The 24,837-nt window shown below is 41.9% G+C and overlaps 1 protein-coding gene across 1 annotated transcript; it reads right to left on the reverse strand.

The window, feature by feature from the left end:
• Positions 1 to 922: 922 nt before the first annotated feature.
• On the reverse strand, positions 923 to 24,837 carry LOC309361616 (queuosine-tRNA galactosyltransferase-like; the record flags this gene model as incomplete). Its single annotated transcript, XM_081896680.1, has 8 exons — positions 24,241 to 24,837; positions 18,935 to 19,051; positions 17,817 to 17,916; positions 12,993 to 13,057; positions 5,933 to 5,998; positions 4,017 to 4,049; positions 3,376 to 3,466; positions 923 to 927 (listed from the first exon to the last, which is right to left on the reverse strand). Exons 1-8 carry the CDS (start codon positions 24,439 to 24,441, stop codon positions 923 to 925), a joined length of 678 nt encoding a protein of 225 aa, XP_081752806.1. The 5' UTR covers positions 24,442 to 24,837.

The raw sequence follows: 24,837 nt of genomic DNA on the forward strand, positions 1-24,837 counted from the left end.
AATCCTCATGTAATGGCAGGGCTGAAGTTGCTACGTGTGGGGCCACAAGGCTTGTTTATAAGTTGGCCGAGATAACACAGCCTATGTGTAATGTATCAAGTTAGCAACTCTTCAGCAGTATTAGAAGGAAAGGCAGATCTTCCATCTACCACTTAATCAAACATGCAGATGGTGCCATCAGAAAGTTAATAAGGGATTCTGATTTTATTTTATTTTTTAAAAAATCAATTTCTATTACATTTAATAATATTTTTATTATGAATTATACCCCGTCCATCTGGCTGGGTTTTCCTGGCCACTCTGGGCGGCTTATAGTGCATATAAAAACATAGTAAAACATCAAACATTAAAAACTTCCTGATACAGGACTGCCTTCAGATGTCTTCTAGAAGTTGCGTAGTTCTTTATCCCCTTGACATCTGCTGGGACAGCGTTCCACAGGGAGGGCGCCACTGCTGAGAAGGCCTTCTGCCTGGTTCCCTATAACTTCACTTCTCAAAGTGAGGGAACCATCAGAAGACCCTCGGAGGAGGACCTCAGTGTCCAGGCTGAGCTATAGGCTCCTTCAGGTATACAGGTATTTATATGCATGAGCAGTTCCTTCAGATATGTGAATATTCCTATGTTATAATTTTCAGTCACATGTTCTGTATACATGGAGGAGTGAAGCAGCTACCTGGGGAGCCACAAGGCTATAAGAAACTGATCTTAGCATACCTACTTCCATCTCAGAAGCAAACACTGCTACATCCATGTTCAATTTGTTTGCATTATATTGACTAAATAAATAAAAATTGAAACAGTGCTAACAAAGAGGTCTTCAATAATTTTCTTCTCTTTCCTTTTTTTAAAAACAATAAGATATATCTATGTGTTTTCCTCTGCAATCCAAATCTTGCTGTAATACTCTGTATTTCTCTGTTCATCCTGCATTAACAAGAAATGGGATTACCACTAATTATCAAGCAACTTTTTCAGTTCTTCACAGTATTCATATTCTTTATTGGGCCTTTATTTTTTGTCTGTCAGAACATGCCCAGGTCTGCCTAAATACATTCTTACAGAGACAAAAGTGTTTCCGGTGCATAACAACTCCAAGGAAAAATACTACTTTAGACCTTGCCTTACTCAGAAAGCCTTGTCACAATAGATGTTTTATTTCTAAATGGCATGTGTTTGCATAAGGAAAACCTCCTCATATTGTTGTCTGATGGGGTGGCAGCATGGCCCAAATGCTGGTGCAGACTTATAATTACAAAAGGAAACAGGTCTAGAAGGTTATTCAAACCAAACCCTCTTGTGAAAAGGAGACAAAGAAAAAAGTCAAGGATGTAGAACAAGCTTTTTCCTTACGCTGTAACATAGATTCACCAAAACTTACAGAAGAAGAGACTGTTGAATTTGTAACCATTTAAAACTAGCAGTGACAATGGCCGGATTCCAACTAAAACCATAGTTTTAGCAAGATGAAAACGAACCTACGCAAACCTCAAGCTTTCATATTATCCTCTCCCATCTCCTTCAAGGAGATCAAGTTTTAAACTTTCAATTGAACCACAGTTAATGCTACATCCAAAGCTTAAACAGTGGTTTCAAACAATCCATGGTTAAGATAAATCACAGTTCGTTGAGTTCAAATGACACATCAAGCTACAGTTGATAAAAAAAAAATGGAAGCAAAATCTTCTGAACTCCATCTTGTGGCCCTAACACAGCCCAATGGTTGTTTAGGCTCATTCTTATAATAGTAAACCATGGGTAGGCAAACTAAGGCCCAGGGGCCAGATACAGCCCAATCACCTTCTAAATCCGGCCCGCAGATGGTCCGGGAATCAGCGTGTTTTTACATGAGTAGAAGGTGTCCTTTTATTTAACATGCATCTCTGGGTTATTTGTGGGGCATAGGAATTCTTTCATATATTTTTTCCCAAAATATAGTCTGGCCCCCCACAAGGTCTGATGGACAGTGGACCGGCCCCCTGCTGAAAAAGTTTGCTGACCCCTAGTAAACTATAATTTTGTGCAGCCTTCCCTACCCTGGTACCTTCCAAATGCTTTGGACTACAACTCTCACCTTTCCTAACCAATAGCCATGCTATCTGAGGCTGATGGGTGTTGGAAGATCGAGGATCACAGGCACAGCTTTAAAAGAAATTAAGGGGAGGAAGTGGTCTTGCACATTGCTTTTTTGACACCCCAAAATTAGGAAGTCATCAGACAACTGTGCAGTGGAACAATAGAATAACAGATGAACGTAGTAAAAATGAACTTTTCAGTACTTCAGCTTTATGACACTTTGTTGTACAGAAAACTTTAAAAAAATCATTTCCAAGATCCATATTGTGCAAGTGGAAAAACTGCATTTCCACATAAACAATAGATAAAATCAGCTTAAAACTAGATAGACTTATTTTTCAATAATTTCCTTAACGGATAATATATGAAAACAAGATTGACTACTGCAAATTCATTATGCAGAATAGCACAATCAGATAGAAAACAAGGCCAAAAAAAAAAATAGGCACATATGTACAACTGAGACACTTGCGAGTCCAACACTAGAGAGTTGGACAGCAAAAATCCCAACAGAGAGGTTTCTGAACACAAGGCTAATGAATGAGATTATGTAACGTTAAACAAATTTGCAACACTAACCAAACCATTTTAACTCAGTTGTAGCCAAACCAAATTTGATTGAGCTAAGAATGTTTGTCAATATCTGCCTATCGGGCAACTAAGTTAGCCCAGCACAAAGTATACAGAATGGATGGCAGGGACAAACTTCAAAAGCAGAGTGTACACCATACACTCAATCAGCAAACAAAAAGCACTTCAAACCAGCTCTCTTTCCCTCTATACTCTGCTTTTCATGAATGAAACTCTATTGTTGAAAGCCACAGGCTACCACGATAAGGGCTGTCACATGGAAGTTAGAGCAAACTTGTTTTCTACCGCTCCGGAGGGTAGGACCTGAACTGACGGCTTCAAGTTACAAGAAAGGGCATTCCGACTAAACATCAGGAAGAACTTTCTGACATTCAGGGTTGTTTGACAGTGAAATGGGCTCCCTCAGAAGGTGGTGGACTCTTCTTCCTTGGAGGTTTTTAAGAAGATTGGGTGGCTATCTGTCTCTTTATTTGAGATTCCTACATTGCAGGGGGTAGGACTAGATGATTCTCAGGGTCCCTTTCAAATCTAAAGCTCTATGATTTAAAAACAAAAATACTTTTGACATATTTAACATATATACACAAAAAATAATACTCTTCTCCATGTAAATCACACATTACTCTTCTACAATAAATTATAAAGATGCTAAAAATACAATCACAATCTGAATCCCCCACCCCCATCCCAAAGCTTTTTGGAATCTACCTTGTATTTTCTTTGCTACTTTGATGATCAGCAAGTCTTTGTCTGCAAGCAAGGTACATATCATGTCCAGGGTGGGTCTGTTTGACACATACTGGAAGATACAAGTGAGGAATGTGTGCCTAGGGTGCTCACGTAAGGGGAAACTACATCGGTAATGAGAGACATCCTCAATCTGGCCAAACTCAGAAATGCAGACTTTGCTGAGTTCGTATGTTATTAAACCTCCCATCCAATAAAGCAAACAGCCAGAATGGAAGGATCATTTTCGTACACACTGCTGATGAAGCAGAAGGATCCATCGCACAAATCTGTTGCGCCTTGTTCCACTGTGTAATGCTGCCTCTGGATGACATAACATCATATGACTCCTCAGTCTTGCAACAGAAAACTGTGGTAAGAGAACTGTAACCCTCCCAGTAGTTCAGCTTCCTAAACGGGCCAAAGAGGAAGTATATTGTCATTGCTCATGCAACTATACTTACCTACCCCAGCTTTATATTAATAGAATGAATGCTGAAGTAGAGAACAGTGAAAACAGAGCAACAAACGAAAGAAGATAAAGAAAAACATGGCACACCCAGTAAAAGAAAGCAAAGGCACAGATCAGCAATGAATTGCCTGCCCAAACCAAACACACATACCGCTGATTTAGCAGCAACCACAGTCAAAGACACCTGCAGGGCCATGAAAAAACCATGCATTTGTTCAATTTCCATCCCCAGTAACATCTCACTATTATGCAACATGTCCAAACAAGTGAAATCAGACTGGGCAGAATATGAGCTCATACATATAAACTATAAGATCTATATTTTACTAGCAAGAAAAAATTGCACCCATTAGACTATTTTTAAAGCTTCGTCATCTGTGGGCCTCTCTAACCAGGCTGCTTGCCAAATTATGTATGGTAATCTTGTGGTATGGATTAATGCCTAAAAATTAGACTGAAGCCATTCTGTTTTTGTTGTTTTCATTCTAGTTCAAAGAAAATGATTATTATACATCTGGCCCCATCCCCTTATGGCTTCACATCTTTCCCTTATGGTTTTTTTAACAGAACATCACATCAAGAATGAAACAAGTGCCAAGCAATTTCACTTAGTAGTTATTTTAAAACTATGAAACTGAAAACAAAAATTAAATGCAACGTTGCTTTCCCTCACATGAGCCATGCAATAGCAAAATAAGTTCTTCAGAATGACTTCCTTTCATATGCCTAAGCAAAGCAGCAATTTGATATCTGTAGCAGAACCAGTGCAGCAGGGTTGTTAAGTTGCAGACTAACAATATCTAACCCTTGTGCAACCTCTTGGCTTATAGGTAATATTTTATTCCACATTCAATTTCAATTTCTGACACGCCCCTTCACCACCTGCCCCAGGAGGCGTTACAGCCATTTACATATTAAAGGTCCAATCAGTTTATAATACGTTATAGACAAGAGGTGGGTCCTTAAAAAAACAGAATCAAAGAACACTCCTATTTACAGTGCTATCTCTTTATCATGGATGCTTCTGTAGGACAATTTCAGTCTACCAAATATGGACCTTTAATACCATAAAACTTATTCAACATTAGTAGGTGGGTCTACTTAGCCATTACTACCTTCCCCCTCAGCAATAAAAATGCTTCGCTTTTATCTTTTCCTAATCCAGCTCTAGAGGTGCTCTGACTGTACACCAAGCATAGGCAAACTCGGCCCTCCAGATGTTTGGGGACTACAACTCCCATCATCCCTAGCTAACAGGACTAGTGGTCAGGGATTATGGGAGTTGTAGTCCCAAAATATCTGTAGGGCCGAGTTTGCCTATGCCTGCTGTACACCATCCCTTCAAGAGTGAAGAGTCCTCCAAAAAGCAGCTTTGTGTCAACAATGAAGAAAAGTTATAGAACTTCTGAAGAGTCCAACTTGACTTTGCAGAAAGCATCAGACGAATTAAGGAGTTATTCTACATTGCAGGTACATATATGCATGGGGGTATAAAAAGTGAGATGAGAAGGAAACAAAATACAGAAAATTATAGACAATTATAATTAGGTACTTAACAGTGTTAATTCACAAAGCAGTTTTTTATGAGCAATATATTCTGGGTCACTCAACCATCTGATACAGGTTTAGAGGGATGCAGGGAAGGAGAGAATGGCTGAAATTTGCAACCTGCCACTTTTGTTTTATGGATACCTTACTGTCACAGCTGAGTGACACTGTTGGATACAACCCAATTGTTACTATTGTTATAATCTGTTCACATTTTCACAAATGCGATGGATGAGTCATTAATTCTGTTTTCATTAGCTACAGTGGACATTTACTTGTTTAATTTATTGCTTTTTTGCAATAGATAAAGCTTTTAGATCAGGTCACATATAGAATTTTCAGGAAATATAAACAAACAAGTAAGGTACTTGAGTAAAAACTTCCAGAAACATTTCCTTAAAATTTGCTAGATTAAGGAGTACCAATTGCAATCAAAACCGCTATAACATTTCCCAAGCCTTCCTGTTAAAACAAGCTACATGCCTCACTGTTAAAAGAAAATGACAGAGAAATACTCACACTTTCTGGATGCTGAATAGCAGCTTCCCACTGCAGTCTTATTCTCTGGGGCATCATCACATCATCCTGTAATAAATGGCACACTGTAACTATATGTGAAAGAGGGCCCACCACTGTTCTCAAACAATAACTAGAGATGGTTGCCAGATTAACTGGTCACTTTACTAGCCCAAGTACAAAACTATAAAATACACAATTGGCTGCAACTACTGGAGGGATTCCAGATACCACTTTATTTCAATAGTTTATGCATGGCTACCAGAGTAGTAAATTTAGCCCCCAAAAGAAAATTAACATAAATTAGAACTAGAAGGGAAAATCCAGACTTTTTACACTAGACAAAAAGTGAAACTGTTACCATTTTATACAATAAACCAAACCACATTTCAGAATTTCCTACCCACGGCAGAGCCTAAATGTTCAAAAATATACTATTAATATGTCTTGCTATTTATGTATAACTATTGATGTGTAAAGCACTTTAAAATCATTTTCCTAGCAACTCTAGTAAGAGTTATGTGAGGGAGATGGTTATGCTTCTGAGTTTATACTTGGGGAAAAGAAAGGCTAAAAGAAAGGCTTCATTAGGATTTAAACCAAAGTATCACTGAAACCACTCACTATACTACAGTGGTACCTCGGGTTACATACACTTCAGGTTACATATGCTTCAGGTTACAGACTCCGCTAACCCAGAAATAGTACCTCAGGTTAAGAACTTTGCTTCAGGATGAGAACCGAAATCGTGGGGCGGCAGCGGGAGGACATTGTGGGAAACAGGTCATTGAAGTACAGTGGTACCTCAGGTTACATATGCTTCAGGTTACGTACGCTTCAGGTTACAGACTCCGCTAACCCGGAAATATTGCTTCAGGTTAAGAACTTTGCTTCAGGGTGAGAACAGAAATTGTGCTCCGGTGGCGCGGCGACGGCAGGAGGCCCCATTATCTAAAGTGGTGCTTCAGGTTAAGAACAGTTTCAGGTTAAGAACAGACCTCCAGAACAAATTGAGTACTTAACCCAAGGTACCAATGTATATTGTAGCCATTTGAACCCACTTGTATCTGCCTGTTTAGGTATTTGTAAGTTATATCAACGCCAGCGTATAGACTGATCATCATATCAACAACTCATTCAAGAAGCCATATTTGAACTGAGGCTGAAGAGCCAGTGGTATTGGCTGAGCATAGGGCTCCTCTAGAGCCCTTCAGAGCCATCATCTTATTATGAGCCTCAAGAATCAGACATGATCTACTGATTCTACAAGTTTCGTGTACATGGTGGCAGGCCAAGAGGGTCAAATTCTTGACTGTACTACTTCAGTCTGTAGGCGGGAGGTTATTTTTATGAGTGCTACTACACGTTGTTTTGTTTGTTAAACTAAAACATTAGTGAGCAAAGCCATGGTGAAGTGGTATAGTCCAGAATTCAACCACCTTGTGGACTGGGTCTGGTTTCTAGCTTTAAAAAGCCTTTTAAAAATTAGGCCCAGGATATCCAATAGACCTCTTGCACCCATATCAGCCTGCCCACACATTCAGATGCACAAGAGAGGCCTTCTATGTGTGTCCATCTCACAGATCAACAAGCTTGGTAACCTTACGACTTCTGAACGCCATGCGAGTGGATCTTCGACAGGCTCCCACGCTTCAAGCCTTTCCCTAAAGATGTAACTTTTTCCAATGGGCTAATTGGTGATTGATGCTTTATGTCCTGGATTGTGGTTTGCTACTGCTGTGGGAAGTGTTTTAATTTGCTGCGAAAGCTTTTTTATTGGCTATTCTCCGGGGTCAGTTGATAGTTTTGTGGTTGTTGTTATTTTATAATTTTTGTTGTTGTAAGACACCTTGGACAGAGACTACCCACATAAGCTGCCTAATTTTTTAAAACCCAACTAAACAAAACACCCTTCTGCCCTGTGCCCTCCATAGCACCTATGAAGTTTCTAACAAGTCTCCCGTTAACGCATTGCAGCCGTTCACTCCTATTTGCCTCTGTCCCAGCTTGCACATGGGCAAATATTTGAAGTGTATAAAGGGGAGAACTCTCCTAAAACCTCTGCTGCCACTGCCATTTGAGGGAGGGGGTGGAGTGCTTTGCCTATGGGGAAAGCCATTAAGGTGCATAATCAGGGGATCACAAGGATTAAGAGCTGCAATTGGGAACATTAAGAAGCCCTTGGTCCAAGATTGAGCAACGAACTTGAAGCCACCCTAACACTACAGTTTATCCAAAAATGATAACAAGGTTGGGAAACAAATCTGTGCCAGTAGCTACATACAATTAACCTACCTCAAGGTAAAAAAAAAACTTGAAAGTAAACCATACAGCTTATCAGTTGCTGAAACCTGGTGACAAGAGTCATAAGACTTTTTTCATACATTTGTCAAGTTCCTAACTAGAGAATAATGGTTTTTTCAAAGACATGTCAGGAAGAAAATGGTCAACTGAGCACACACCTAGACAACATATAGAAGTACGTAAAATGAATTGCAGTGGCATGAATAAAGTAGGCATACAACAGAATTAGTGCATCTTTTTGCAGCATTAGTTTAGAAGAAATGAACTACTCCAACCCCACTTTATAATCACTAACCTAAAACGTAATCATCAGATTGCTCTTATTCAACTATGCTAATAGTTGAAATCAATACAACACAGCTATAAACTGATATACATTTTAGAAGCTGTGGGATGTACCATATTTTTCGCTCTATAACACGCACCCGACCATAACACACACTTAGTTTTTAGAGGAGGAAAATCCGTAGGCATGCCACCCGTAGGCATTCCCTCCATAACACGCACAGACATTTCCCCTTACTTTCTAGGAGGAAAAAAGTGAGTGTTATGGTGCAAAAAATACGGTAATCACGGCCAGTTAGATTTTGGGGGGGTTTCCCTTGCTGAAGTTCTCTAGGCATATTTTTTTTGTCCTTTTTCAACCCCTTCCACAATATTCCATCTCTAGATGAAGCAATTTCAATTTTTTAACTGCTTAGGAACATTTCTGTGTCTGCTTTGCTTGGACAAGCTATAACTTGTTCATTATACTTCCTGTTTGTTTTCCTACTACTGAGAGCCAGTGTGCTGTACTGGTTTGAGTGCAAACCAGGACCTGGAAACCAGAGTCCAAATTCCCACTCAGTAACGAAGCACACTAGATGAACTTGGGCAAGTCACGGCCTAACCCACCTCACGGGGTGGTTGTGGTGATTAAATGCAGAGGGGGGGAACAATGTATGCTACTTGAGCTCCTTGGAGATGTCAGTGGGATATAAATGCAATAATGAATGAATAGCTCATCTTGAATAAAGTAGGAAGTAGGATTACACATTGCAACAATCCAGTTGTATTTGCTATAGTGCGCTCGATGGTTTTATTTGCGGGGGAACTACTGGAAAAGATGCAATACCTTAGCTTGCTGTATGCAAGCTTGTGTTGGCACAGATACAACTGGATTTTTCTTTTATATGAGGGACTTCATTGCTTTTTATTCCTAGCAGGAACTATGGCAGTGAAATTGAAATATTTCCGCTTGCTCTATGAATAGCAGATTTCCAACTGTTCACATCTCTGCTAAAGAGAGAATGATAATCCTACAATTTTGAATGAAAAGATTAAATGAGGAACTGTCTCATTGACCCACCTAGACACTTGCAGGGACTGTAGAAGTGCTCAAACGTACTCAGCATTGTTTCTTTGATTAACTTGCGGGTGATTTCTTTCGGGGGGGGGGGGGGAAGGAATCCGCTTTACACAGATGCAAGCAATAAATGAATTAATTTCTTAACTCCAGTACTGCACTGGAAATGTGTGTGCTGATCTGTTGATCTGATCAAGAAGCCCTGCACGTGTGCATATGGTTTCCTATCTCCAACAGCTTCTGCATTCATTTCAATAGTGCATTCATTTGCATGTGAGATCTTCAACCTCAGTTCAAACAAATGGGGAAACAACAGACACATAAGATCTAAGTACGCATTTGAGGGTCAACAGATTCTTAGATTTGAGCAAGTTTGCTTAGTTATGCACATCTGCTCAAGTTCTTATACAGCTGTTTTCATTATTATATTTAAAGTGCCTATACCTATTTAAACTTTCTTTCCTTCTTTTTCTCTTTCCTGGAGATGTTCCAGCATCCAACACTGAAGGTAGAATAGCTTTTTCTGTCCAAAGTGTTCAAATAAATGTTTATTTCCAACAAAAGGGACAGTCTCTATTGGCATGAACATAGAATAGATGGTTTACTGTTCAGAGCCTTTGATTTTATTCCCAATAAAATCTTTATGATCTACAGTAAAAGTCAGTCTGGAAAAATATTCATTAGGTAGTCTCTGTGTCTTAACACACACACACACACACACACACACTGATTCTCCTTGCATGCTTGTTTAGCAGAAGAAATGTAAACTACCACAATGTTTTAAAATTTATTTTGCAAAGCAACTTGAAAATCTGATGTGTTGATAAACAACATTTGTTTTCTGTGTCTTTTTCTGTGTTTAACATAACAGAAATTCCTGAAATTTATACGCATCCATGAATTACTTGGTATTCTCATTGGAATCAATTTCTCGGTGCTATGCAGTAACTGCTGAAAAACAGATGTTACAGGCTGTGTGTGCTAACATTATCTGTGACTGCTCCTATATACCTCTTTTTGATTCTTGGTTTCAGTTCACCAATTCAGTATCCAATTATTCAGAATACCATGTTGGTGTCAGTCATGTGAAATGCTCTCTCTTGATTACTGCCAAGACACTGACTTTCAGAAAATGTTGTACTTGTACATTCAGGTATGTTATAGACTGAAAAAAAATGTGTTGCTTCTATTTTTCTAATATATCAGACATGCAAGAAGAATCTATTGATAGGTGATGGTTTATTGATATTTACTGTATTTGAACTGGCAATGAGATTGAACTGGTTACAAAATATACACAATCTGTAATCATTGTAAACTGTTAAATAAGAGTTTCTTGAATGTGACTCATCTCTTCTCAAGCCCTGAGAAAGAGATTCTGAATCCAGGATGCCAGAACAGAAGATAGGTACTTAAAATACCCCCCCCCCGCCCCCATGGAATGTCCTAATTCAGTTAGAAACACACACACATTTGGAGGGTGGGATTGAGGCAGGGGATTGCTCAGCAATATTTGACAAAAGCACGTTTTATGGAGATTAACATCCTAGGAACTGCTGTGGTTCTGAATTTATTTATTCATTGGTCCAAGATACTGATGGGGAAGGAAAACTTTTTCTTAAAAAAAAATCCAGACCCACCTTTGCCATGTGTTTTGGTTTACCAGTATGTTTCCTATTCCACCTTGTATTTAGTGGCAGTTCAGTGTGGGTGGGGGCAGATATCCAGAGGCACACAGCTACAGTATAAAGTCCCCACAATTGCATGTAGAGTTGGCTATGTGTGGCCCCTGCCAACTAGGTTAAGCTCAGTGTTACCACTACTGCAAATCCTTAGATTTCTCAGAGACACAGGAAGCTACCACCTCATGCAACTCTACAAAATGATACATGATAAGCTTTTGTGGGTTGGGGCCTCCTGAATTCATCCTAACATTTGTAGTTGAGAGGCATTAAAGAGGAACTAAATATAAGCCTCTTCTTCCTGCACCGCAAGCAAATTTATATGCTTTACTTCCACAGATTAATAATAAAAAACATCCTGAATAAATCTTATCACTTCATTAAAATTGTCATTTAATCTCACAAAAGGTGCTTGATGAGCCACTGCACCTCTTCAAACAAGAGAAACCCCATTCAAAAATCTACCAGAGCTACAGCACTACAGTTTCTTGGCCCCACCAGAGGACAGTGGCAGCTAGCAGGGAGATGGGGGCTGAAAAGCTGACTAGAGGAGGAAAGACAGCTGGTTTGAAGTGCTTTTTTATTTGCTGATTGCGTGTATGATGTATGTAAGCTATTTCCACTTGTCACAAGATCACTTCTGATTTTTCTGTACAAAATAAGTCAGTCAAAGATTTTTTTTGGGGGGGTGAACTGAGGGTTTGTGGTTAGATGCCACATAGTTTCACTTTCTGTGAGAAGGGGACAATTCCTACTTAATCATCCTAGCATAGCAAATTGGTCTCTATATATTGAAAGTGCTCTGCCTTGACTGTAAAGGGAACATCTAAACTGATAGTAGGGTTAAGTTTTGCAGAATTTGAGGGCTAGTCTCTTGTGGAAGTAGGTAAGCCCGATACAAATACATGCCTTCTTTCCTGAAGGTGGATGTAGACCAACAACATAAAAACATCTGGCCTTGTTTAGAAATCCCTGCTGGCTTTTCATGTGAAACAGATATCTTCTTCTTGCAACAAATTGCTTACCTGCTCAGAATGGAGGACAGAAGCATGTCTGTTATTATCAAATTCCTGTAATTCTGGATTATTTGGAGTGCATGTTATGAAATTTATTTCGTGGCATAGTGGTTGCTTATAATGACCCATTTGACAGTAGAATATTTGAATTTTCTTTATTCTGTTTTCATGCCATCAGGTCTAAGAAAAATGGCACATCAAGTAAAGCAATACCTATTATCCAATTAGAAGTACCAGCTAGGTTGCAGATTTAAAAGGTGTGTGCCACTTAAACTTCCAATACAGTGGTACCTCGGGTTAAGTACTTAATTCGTTCCGGAGGTCCGTTCTTAACCTGAAAATGTTCTTAACCTGAAGCACCACTTTAGCTAATGGGGCCTCCTGCTGCTGCCACAATTTCTGTTCTTATCCTGAAGCAAAGTTCTTAACCCGAGGTACTATTTCTGGGCTAGCGGAGTCTGTAACCTGAAGCATATGTAACCCGAGGTACCACTGTATCTCATTGGCTAAGAAAATGTCCAGATACGGCAGCAGAGTTTCATAAGGTGGAATGCTTATTAAATTTAAAAAGTACCACATCACCATAACCACATGAGAGAGTTTTATACCAAATTATGGAAAACCATTAACACAAAATGATAAAAAGGAAATGGACAATTAAACATTTTGTTTCAGGTAGAAAATACATTTGGCAATTTAAAAAAAAAAATACTTACAGAATCCAGAAAGCACAGATAAGTCCCTGAGCTCTGATCTATTGCATGATTTTTAGCAAAGCCCACTGTAGATAAAGCAAAGTTACAAAAGAGTGCATGAGCATCATTGCAATTTGCAATCTAAGTTTTTCTACTCAAAAACACACTAGGTGACATTAAAGTTCCTTGCCACATTTCAGAATTGCAGCCCACAGTAAGAAAGCCATAATGAGTTGCACACCCATGACAAATTCTATTCTTTCCTTCCTGGATACCTCTTCATTATGAATATATAGCCTTGAACTTCACAAATAAATGATAACTAAACCTCTATCGTACAATGGGTCAGTGTGTGTCTGGCTGTTAACCAGAAAGTTGGTGGTTTGAGCCCACCCAGGGATGGATGTGCTAGGATTCCTGCATTGAAGGGGCTGGACTAGAACACCCTTCCAACTCTACAATTCTATGATTCTAGGAAATCATTTAAATTAAAACTCAACCATTCAAAGTTCTATGGCTGCCGTAACTAAATTAAAATGACTGGAAAACACAGTAAAACCTTACAAGACCTGGACATGTTTACTGAAAAGTAAAGCAGGTCTGGGCATGTTGAATGAACAGAACCAATAGCTCGGAATAATTATCTCCTGAGGAATAAAATGAATAGACTAAAATTGAACAACTAATCCTGCCACAGAGCAGTAACTGTTCCAGCAGGATCAAGTTGTGTAATCAAGTTTGTCTCTCTCTCTCCCCATCCCAAGCATATAATGTTTCAAATAATTGTCTGATTATAGCAAGGAAGGCTAAAAGGATGCTATGATTAAGGACACATTCAAAGGTCATAAAATCAGTCATGGATGATTCTTATAAGGAAGCTTGTGGGGTCGCCACTGTGATGAAAGGTAGCCAGAAATTTAGATTCATTGTCATTTAAATCACTTGCCCAACACTCAATAAGTAGCTTGATCCATATGTTACTGCTTTTACACATCACAAAATCAGTCATAAATGCTGACTTGAGTCATTCGGATTTCATAATATATGAATGCTGGAGAACATTTGGTTACTCATGTGACAGGCGAAGTTTAAGGATATGCTTCTAAAAAAAATTTAAGTCAAAACAATCTTACAAATATTTTAAAAGGTCAGCACTTAAATGTATATATGGGTAACAAGCTGGTGAGATAAGTGGGTCAGAGGAGAAACAATCTTGTTTGTTTGTTCGTTCAAGTGCAAATAGTTTAGAAGTAAGCTTAATTAAAAACAAGACACCCAAAGTTTTGGTAGTTAGCTAGTCATAAAATGCCCTTTTGACATCAGCACAATTATAGGATTTCCAAAAGATTTTATTCCACATGGAAACTGGATTATTTAAACAACTGGTCTAAGGCAATGAATTTTGTTTGGCATAAGCAAAGAATTCGCTGCAATATTGCTATACTGATGAGACTCAAATGTTTGTGCCAAGGCTTTGCATTTTGCAAGGCCTGCTTACTTAGCAAAAAGAGCCTGTTACCATGGTCACAGGAGGGGGGGAAACTAAGACCCCGTGAGATATTAACATTCCTCACTCTTGGAAAGAAGTTGTTTTGTGTTAGTTTCTTTAAAGCCACTGACCCCTCTCTTTTGTGGGGGGAGGTTTCCCTTTTGTTTTCCTTTTTCCTTTTCCATGGCAGAAAAGAATCAGAAATGAATCTTAATCCAGGGTAAACAATCCAGGACGTGAAGACTGTCACATTTGTTTCGTTATTGGGGCTGCTTGTTTCAAAGGAAGTACTCCCTACAAGTTTTAACTACTCTTAACCACAGGAAAGTAAATCACTAAGGACAAAGGGGTCACAAAGATTTCCATCTAAACTGGCTGCCCAAATGTAAATACAAACGAGCTGCTCCACACTGGAAAATGATTACTGCATGGCAACCTGCTTTTAAAGGTATATAGTTTGAAGAAAATACACCTTTCCTAACCCAATTTACCAATGAAAATTCAGAAGCCATAGGTTTTTTCCCTTCCTGTGTCTATGCATTTTTTCATATAATAAAATGTACTTTTTTAAAGTAAAAACTAAGACTCCCAAACCCTAGCACTTTGCCAATCATATGCATATTAGCCTGGAAACCAAATGTCAAATAATTATTTTGGTTTTTTTTTAGAATTGTCAGTATTTTCCCCAAGTCTATGGTTGTTTTTTAAATGTTACACAGCTTCCAAAAGAGGCTCAGGCTTTAATGAGTGTCTAAGGAACAGTTTTATGCTTCTGGAGTAGCCACCATGTAACAACCCATAAACTTGAGGAATTGTTGGTAAATACAAGGAACAGTTACAGAAAATGAGGGGGCCACATCTGATGGAGGAAATCAACTACGCGGAAAGAACAGCAGGCTTCACTCAGGTCATCATGTATTTACTTTCATGTGAAAATGTTTCGAACTGGGATGCAATACCACAAAGGGTGCAAATACTGCTACTGGTATTCTAACAGGAAGAGGCAAATCCCTCCCCTCTTCTCCATGTTATCCTCACCATAACACCGGGTGATGGGTTTGGCTGAGAGGGACTGACTGGCCCAAAGTCACCTCATGAGCATCCATGACAAGAGTGGGAGTTTGAACCCTGTTCTCCCAGATCCCAGTTCAGTATTTGCCAATTATTATACCACACTGGCTGGCTAGCTTACTCTCTGAGCTTGTTTAAGACTGCAGGCTTTTCCACACTTACCTTTTGCTCTGCTGTTTCTAGGCAGAGGTCTGCACTTTAATGCTTCGTGTCTAAGCGACTGGTTTCCCCCCTTGCCACGAAGCTTTCCCAGTGAAAATCCAATCTTTAAAACTGACTCAGAACAAACATCAATTCAGGTTTTGTGCAGATTGATGTTTGCTCCAATTGTGCTTTAAAGAGCAGGTTTTTGTGGGGAAAGCTCTAGAGCAAAAAAGGGGTGGTTAAACACAGAGCTTAAAATCTTGGACCATGCCTGGAATGAGTGGAGGAAAGGTAAGTGTGGATAAGCCCTCAGTCTAGCATTGCTAGTTGTTGGAAAAACATTCAAGCTTGCTTTGTCTGAATTAAAGTCTAGGCTTCACTTTGAGCTATCCAAGGTGCTACCGACCTTCCTTTCTTTGCCTTTTGGACTTTGACCTCTGCATTACCCGACCTTGTTTATCTAGATTTACCTTCTGCTTACCATGACCTTGTCTCACTGGAATTTGACCTAACTTTGTTTCCTGGATCTGAAACAGGTGCTAACAGTATATGACTTGGTCTTCCTGGACTCTGCACCTAGCACAAGGCCCCACTTCAGCCAGAAGCCCAACCCCCAGGTGAGCCCATCATCTCTCTAGGAGATTCTTGGTTAGGCAAATGCACCCTTTGCCCCTTAGCTTGTGTTTGTTGGGAAAGAGATAATGGGAAGAGGCTTGGAAATCTTAGTTGACCCATTTCCAGTTTACAACTAGAAAAATGTTGGAAGGGGGTTAGCACACAGTTCAGAAGCAGTAGAGGGGAAAGACAATGCTATGAGGTCAAAACATAGAGATCAAAATTTGAGAAAGAAAGAGAGGTTGAGCGGAGGAGGAGCAGGAAAGTGGTAGGCAGCAAAGATATTAAATGTCGCCTTTCCAAAGAGTCCCTCTCTCAGAGTTGTTTTTCCGTAAAAGCACAGTCCATCAGGGGTACATTGCACATATTTGCATGTAAATTGTATTTTCCCTCTTTTTATGTAAGAGTCAAATTATAAGTTTTTACAGTTTAAATATGCATTTCCCCCTTTTTCCATTACTTGCAACTTCAAAATAAGCATGAATAGGAATAAATTATAGATATCAATGGGGAAAAACAACAATGGGATTATATTACAGAGATGATTTTATGTTTAACAAGATAAGGGAGGAAAACACAAACTAAAACTTCCTAAATAAAAGTATATGAAAAAATTATTCTGGAAAACAAAGAAAGCATTTCCTAAATTAATTTCATCATCTTCCTCCTTCACTCTTAGATTCCCTCTTGCTCATAACACCAACATGCTATCCTTTTTCACCATCTCACAGAGAAAGGACAGCAAGCTTTAAAACTCAATACAAACGTTTACAGTTCACATCTCACTGAGCTGATCTTCATTCTGGAGTGGTCACACTTGGCAATTCAACTCGAATCCATTACTTTCCAGCCTATTACAACAATTCCAGAGCTATTTATTTTGGCTTGGATCACAATTTAACCTCATTTGTGCTTTTTCAGTCTAGCACATAACAAACCTGGCTTTTTCCCAGTCTGCAGCAAAGGTGATGGCTCTCTCTCAATCCACACAACATTTATTTCCTGGCCATCTCTAAGCTAAGTTATTATTTGCCTCTTAAACGTGTATTGAAAAACTGACTAGAGAACTGAGGAAAACTGGTGTGAATTTCCAACAATATAAGATACGGTGAATCTAACTATTTTCTTTTGCCAACAGAGTCATGATGATTTACAATGTGATTCTAAACCCATTAAACAGAAGTCCCATTGATTTTCAGTGGGACTTATTTTTTCTGCATACAGCACAATCCTATGCACGCTTGCTTAGAAATAAGTCCAACTGTGTTCAATGGGGCTTACTCCCTCATAAGAGTTGTTAAGATTGCAGCAACAGTGTACTTAGTATTAGGCCAAATTCTGTCTTGGCACATAAAAGAAAACCTCAGCAACCTCAAAAAGAGAGTTACTTCTGACAGTTATTAAGGAAGAGTCTTGGTCTGAACGTGGATGCACTGACAAACAGAATGTTCTAGAATGCTACGCAACTCGTGGGAAGCTGATATGCAGGAAACTAAGTTATCCCACTGTCCTGAATAGGCACCTACCTCCTCGTGGCTGAGATGAATCATTTTCTCCAAATACCATCTGAATGCCTGCTTCTTCCAATAGAACCTTCCACTTTTTTAATATATTTCCTGAATTGTCCTGTTTAGAAATATTGACACTGAGTAGGTATAATGTTTAAAAGTTAAACATTATAATTCCCCGCATTTCTTTCCCACATCTTATTGCTACGTGTGAGAAGAGATAAGGTCACTGCAAAGTCACAGCCCAGTCATCATACTGCTTTTAAACTGCACTTTTATGAGTATTTGCCCACAATCTGACACCAATGACATCTTCCAGTGCTTTTCAGGCACACTTGGACATCATCAGGAGTTTCTGGAAGGCTCTGCTGAGGAGCACAACTTCCTCTTCTCTGAAGAGGAGCGATCAGGTAGGCATGGAGTCCCAAGAAAAGCACACAGACCCCTGTGGGCTGCTGGGTGGCAAAAGAGGAAGATAGATCAAGGAGGAAGGGTTGCACACAAAGACCAAACCCAGCTGCAAGGTACCTCTGCCTCAGTCTTTTCCTTATCTCACTACTACCCCAGAGCTTTCAGAGCTCAAGCTGATTGCAGAAGAGCTGGCTGGAGCTACAGTACTGCACCCAAGCTCAACAGATGGCACTAACAAAATGGCACCAAGACTTGGGGATGTAGAGAGGACAGAACTCCTTTCAAAAGCCAGAGCAAAATGAAATGATTGTCCCCTCTTCCATTTTAATCCAGCTCAACTCCTGAAAGTCCCTTTGCAAAACAGCCAGTTTTGATACAACAATTAGGCTACATCAGGGAGAGAGCCCTTTTCTTTCCCACAAACTAAGGAATTGGGAGCAGGAGGAAGAAGAAGAAGAAGGGGAAGGGTCTGACTGGGAGTATGTCTGTGTGTGTTAAAGGTTTTCATCTCTGACAGCACACACTATAGGGACTGACCACCCCCACTCCAATCCAATTTGGAAGGTGGGCCCATGACAGCATTCCAGCAGGGTAATACAGCTCTCACCCCCCAAAAAGGTCCCCCACCCCTGGTGAAATAAACACAGTAAAAACACATTCCTGGAATTGGTATTCAAATGATAATTGTGCAGTAGAACTAGAACAGTAAACTGACAGGTACGTACCATACTAGCGTCGTTAAAAACAGATAGTTCCATGGAACCTTGGAAATCTTGCTCCAGAACAGACTTCAGACATTCATCCAGCCAGCACTCAGCATTGTAAACTGGCAGAATTATGGACTACAAGGAGTAAGAACACATGACATAGAATCAGCAAAAATGCACCAACATTTTATTCCCTGCTCCACAAAAAGGTTACTTTCATTATATCCACTAATCAAACACACACAATAGTTTTTTGAGCAGGAAACAAAGGACACTATCGTTTTCTTTCCAAACAGCTTTTTATCCTTCAATATTGCTCTGTTATTTATTGCTGTTATTTTAACAACTAATAAATTGAAATGAAAATTAGTAGGAATTATTATTATTATTATTATTATGAGGAGTTATTATTCCTCCAGATTTTGCTTTCTGCTCCCTAGTATAGTTCCATCTCTCTTCTGAAGCCTTTTTCAGTTCAGTATAGTTTCACTATACAGTGGTGCCCCGCAAGACGAATGCCTCGCAAGACGAAAAACCCGCAAGACGAAAGGGTTTTTCGGGTTTTGCGACGCTTCGCTAGACGATTTTCCCTATGGGCTTGCATCACAAGACGAAAGCCCATAGGGAAATCTCGGGGACCTTTTTTTAAATGCTGGCGGTGGGGAGCAAAGCCTTTTTCCCCCCTCCGGACTTCAGAAGAGGTCCAGGAAGGCCGACGGGGGCGAAAGGCTTTGCTCCCCACCGCCAGCATTTTAAAAGCGGTCCGGGATAGCAGGGAAGCGCTTCCCGCTATCCCGGACGGCTTTTGAAGGCAGGCAGGGGGGGCAAAGACTTTTGCCCCCCGCCCGCCTTGGGAAGAGGTCCAGGACCTCTTCCCAAGGCGGGCGGGGGGGCAAAAGTCTTTGCCCCCCCTGCCTGCCTAACCGGGGGCTTTTAAATCGCCCCGGGACTGTCCGGGGCGATTTAAAAGCCCCCGGACGGCTTTTGAAGCCTCCCCCCGCCGCCTGGCATCGGAACCATGTCCCGATGCCGGGCGACGGGGCGAGAAAGCCTCCCCCCGCCGCCCGGCTTCGGGGCATCGTCCCGATGCAGGGCGGCCGGGCAGGAACGCCTCCCCCCGCCGCCCGGCTTCGGGGCATCGTCCCGATGCCGGGCGACGGGGCGAGAAAGCCTCCCCCCGCCGCCCGGCATCGGAACCATGTCCCGATGCCGGGCGACGGGGCGAGAAAGCCTCCCCCCGCCGCCCGGCTTCGGGGCATCGTCCCGATGCCGGGCGACGGGGCGAGAAAGCCTCCCCCCGCCGCCCGGCTTCGGGGCATCGTCCCGATGCAGGGCGGCCGGGCAGGAACGCCTCCCCCCGCCGCCCGGCTTCGGGGCATCGTCCCGATGCCGGGCGACGGGGCGAGAAAGCCTCCCCCCGCCGCCTGGCATCGGAACCATGTCCCGATGCCGGGCGACGGGGCGGGAAAGCCTCCCCCCGCCGCCTGGCATCGGAACCATGTCCCGATGCCGGGCGACGGGGCGAGAAAGCCTCCCCCTGCCGCCTGGCATCGGAACCATGTCCCGATGCCGGGCGACGGGGCGGGAAAGCCTCCCTCCGCCGCCCGGCTTCGGGGCATCGTCCCGATGCCGGGCGACGGGGCGAGAAAGCCTCCCCCCGCCGCCCGGCATCGGAACCATGTCCCGATGCCGGGCAACGGGGCGGGAAAGCCTCCCCCCGCCGCCCGGCTTCGGGGCATCGTCCCGATGCCGGGCGACGGGGCGGGAAAGCCCCCCCCCGCCGCCCGGCATCGGAACCATGTCCCGATGCCGGGCGGTGGGGCAGGAACGCCTCCCCCAGCCGCCCGGCTTCGGGGCATCGTCCCGATGCCGGGCGGTGGGGCAGGAACGCCTCCCCCCACCGCCCGGCATCGGAACGATGTCCCGAAGCCGGGCGGCCGGCGAGAAAGCCTCCCCCCGCCGCCCGGCATCGGAACGATGTCCCGAAGCCGAGCGGCGGGGCGAGAAAGCCTTTGTCCCCCCTGCCTGCCTTCCCAGGGGCTTTTAAATCGCCCCGGACAGCGGAGAAGTCCTCCGCTGTCCCGGGCGATTTTAAAATGCCGCCCGCCAGAAGAGGTCGGGGGAAGGCGTTTTCCATAGGAACGCATTAATTGATTTTCAATGCATTCCTATGGAAAACCGTGCATCGCAAGACGAAAAACTTGCAAGACGAAGAGACTTGCGGAACGAATTAATTTCGTCTTGCGAGGCACCACTGTATTATAAAGCTGTAGATCTGGCAACATCCTAACCTGACTGTGATTAACCAACAGAAGCCCAATCAAAGCCCAAGCTCTCAAGTGACCTTTGCACTACAGAGGCTTACATCCCATCCCAGCATCCTGGGATAACCGCGGTATCCTGAGATGTGAAAAGTCTGCCCTTCCCACCCCTCCTCTCTTCAAGCAAAGGAAAAATCCCCCTACACAAAACTATACAGTATTGGCATTATGAGCTGTGGATTCTTATATCAGTACACAAGGGACTGGTAACAGTCCCACAACATCTCTAGCACAAAAAGCTATGGTTGCATACACACCATACATTTAAAATATATTTCCCCATCCCACCAAGAATCCTGGAAACTGTACAGTGGTACCTCAGGTTCAGTACTTAATTCATTCCAGAGGTCCGTTCTTAACCTGAAACTGTTCTTAACCTGAAACACCACTTTAGCTAATGGGGGCCTCCTGCTGCTGCTGCGCCGCCAGAGCACAATTTCTGTTCTCATCCTAAAGCAAAGTTTTTAACCCGAGGTAATATTTCTGGGTTAGCGGAGTCTGTAACCTGAAGCGTATGTAACCTGAAGTGTGTGTAACCCGAGGTACCACTGTACTCTATCCCTCACAGAGCTACAATTCTCAGCACTCTTAACAAACTACAGTTCCCAAGATTATTTAGGAGGAAATGTGCTTTAAATATGCTTAAAATATATTGTGCATGAAACACATTGTGTTACGGTAACTTCTTCAAACTGACTGGCATCATTTCACAGTAACTTTTTCAAATTACATCAACCAAAATCTGCAATTGCTGTCTCACACTTATCAATTACACAGTTCTTTATCAAGAATAGTAAACTAATTCCATATTTCAGAATCCTCTAGTTTAAATCAGGTTTCATAAGTTCAAAATCTTATTATCCTGATATTATTATAACTGGATGAAGAGATGAACTCCTGTAACCAATAACATTGGAGCAGCATTATCAAGCCATAGGACATATTTGTTATTCAATTATTAACATTTTTTTCTCTAAACAATCAGCCACACAGCAAAATGTGGTTTGCTAAAAGGATAAAAATAACTCCACCCCCCCCCCCCACTTTCATTTTCAGTCAACATTTAAGTTCACTTTCAGTATCTCTGTTTTGCTATGTTCAGGGAAATGTAAGCATGCATGCCCATGTCTTAAGAAATGAGCAGCTAAATCAGGGATGAAGACCCTGTGGTCCCCCAAATGTTGAACTTCCAACAGTGGGGGATTATGGGAGGAGTTTAAATACAACAACATCTGGAAGCTCACAAGTTCCCCATCCCTGATTATTCCCCTAGGGAAATAATGTATGTGCAAAGGTCTACAAATCTGATTGTCAAGCTCACATGGTAAGCATACCTTCTCCCTGTACTTTAGAGGCACTATGAATATGAAGTCCCCACCCTCCTCCTGATTTTAAGCTGTATATTTAAGTTGTATATGTGCTCAAAGTGGTTCACATAAAAATCAAAGTCTATATACAGTAATACAATAATTACAAGGCATAGTAAAAATATATATAATCAATGATTAATGGTTCATTTCACATATATCAATGTTTAAGTAAGCATGCAACTTAATAACATGTCATGTCAAAGTATCCATTAAGCAACTCCCTTATAAAGGCTCCTGGGGCTGGAGGGTGAGGCAACACAGGTGAAACCAACCATTTCCTGATGGCAACCACAGAGTTTCTCTCCCCTCGCATTTCTTCCTCTGAAAACAGTTCCTTTAAGAAGGCGCCTAGGTCTAGGGCAGGCATGTCCAACAGGTAAATTGTGATCCCCCCAAAGAAGCTGAACAACTGTGGCTCCCCTAAAAAAAGCTCAACATTTTACCTCCTCAAACTCAACAACTTTGACCTGAACCCCCAAAAAGGGGGTAGATCACTGCCAGTTTTTAATTGTTGAGTAGATCACAGTCTCTTGGGAGTTGGCCAAGGCAGACAGAAAGGCCAACAGAGCCTCTCACCCCTTATTTAGCAAAACTCTCTAGAAGCTAGCTTAGGGAACATACATCTTCCCAAGCATATCATGCTTAAAAGTATGTTTACAATGAGCACCCTTAGGATATCCAGACTTATCTCAGAAATGAGCGTATCTTTTCCACAACATGCTTTTAAACATACACGGTTATTGGAAGCATTCCCAGCAGTCCTTAAGTTCAGGAACGTAAAAGTACGAGCTAACTTAACAGTGCATGCTAATAGCATGTGACAAAACCACAACTATTATTGCTATTTTAAGGAACAAGCTGATTTGGATGGGGAAAATTTACAACAGAAAAGCAATATGCTGGGAAGCACACTTCTCCACTTCAGAGTGGCTTTCCTTTCAAAACAAGCAAACAAACTACAGCTGACAAGGTTTTGTTATATGCATTTGAATGAACCTTTAGCCCTCAAGATTACACCATCTTGCTTCTCTAGAACAACCCACACAGCTGGGGAAAGGCCTCAAACAATGACTATTACAGTATTATTGTTACTTTTTATTGAATTTGTTAGTCATTTTAACTTGCCCAGGCCAACCCAAAGCCACCTACAACGCAACAAGGGGGGGGGAATCCCCCACATAGATACATTGAAACCAAGAGAAAGAAGAAATACATTGAAAACATCCCATCCACTTCCAAAAGGCCACAAATAGTTAAAGGCCAAAAGCCTGACAATAGAGTTTTGCCTGGCACCTAACGATATAGCGTATAATGATGGCACCAGGCAAACTTCCCATGGCACCCTCCTAACGTTTTGACCACAAATCCCACCAGCATGGCCTAATGGTCAGAGATGATGAGATTTGTAGTTCAAAACATCTGGAGCGTAGCCCATTAGCTACCCCTGGTAGCATCAGCCTGACAAAAAAAGAGACCTTGTTGCTAAGGATATGTTTGCTGATTCTCTGCAGCAGCTCACATTAACAACCATTCCTGAAGTTGAGTATACAGTATTTAGATTCACCACCCACTGACAAACTTTGCAGATGTACAAAGACAACCGAGAGCGAAAGCAGAACAATATGGAACATACCACCTGAATCTCACTGCTTTCTCTGCCTTCCCTACTGAATGATGAGGCGGACTGTGACTGAGGTCTGTCCAGTAAGTGAGGAGGAGATGGGGCGACTGGACTTTGGCGCTGGGTAAGCCCTGGGCCGCCACCACCAGCACGGGTGCCTTCTTGCAAAATGAGACCCTCAGGTCCCCCAGAGACCCCTTTGGCCATCTCCATCCCTGACCTTTACACACTCAGAAAAAGGACAAAATGAGGGCCGTGGGAGGGGGGAGCAGTGCACGTGGCATCTCACAGACCAGGACTTCTTTAAAGCTGCTGCAACGTGGGGCTGCACAGCACCTTCTGCAAAAAGCAGATGACGGTGAGAGAGCTGCCAGGTGAAGTTTGAGGGACACGTGGGAAGGTGCTTTTAAAATAGCCCCAGGAGAGAGAGAGAGACGTATAAAACAAAGTGCAGAGAGACGAACTCTGAAAGCCAGGTAGAAGGAGGCGAGGAAATGGGTGGAAATTAATAATAATAATAATGAAGTGGGGGAAGGAAGCCACACAGAGAAGAGGAAATACAAAGCGGGCAAGCGAGCGGCCAGTGGGCGCAGGGACTCTGCCTTCTTC

This window comes from Podarcis melisellensis, assembly GCF_964234715.1.
Source record: "Podarcis melisellensis genome assembly, chromosome: 2".
Taxonomy (NCBI): Eukaryota; Metazoa; Chordata; class Lepidosauria; order Squamata; family Lacertidae; genus Podarcis; species Podarcis melisellensis.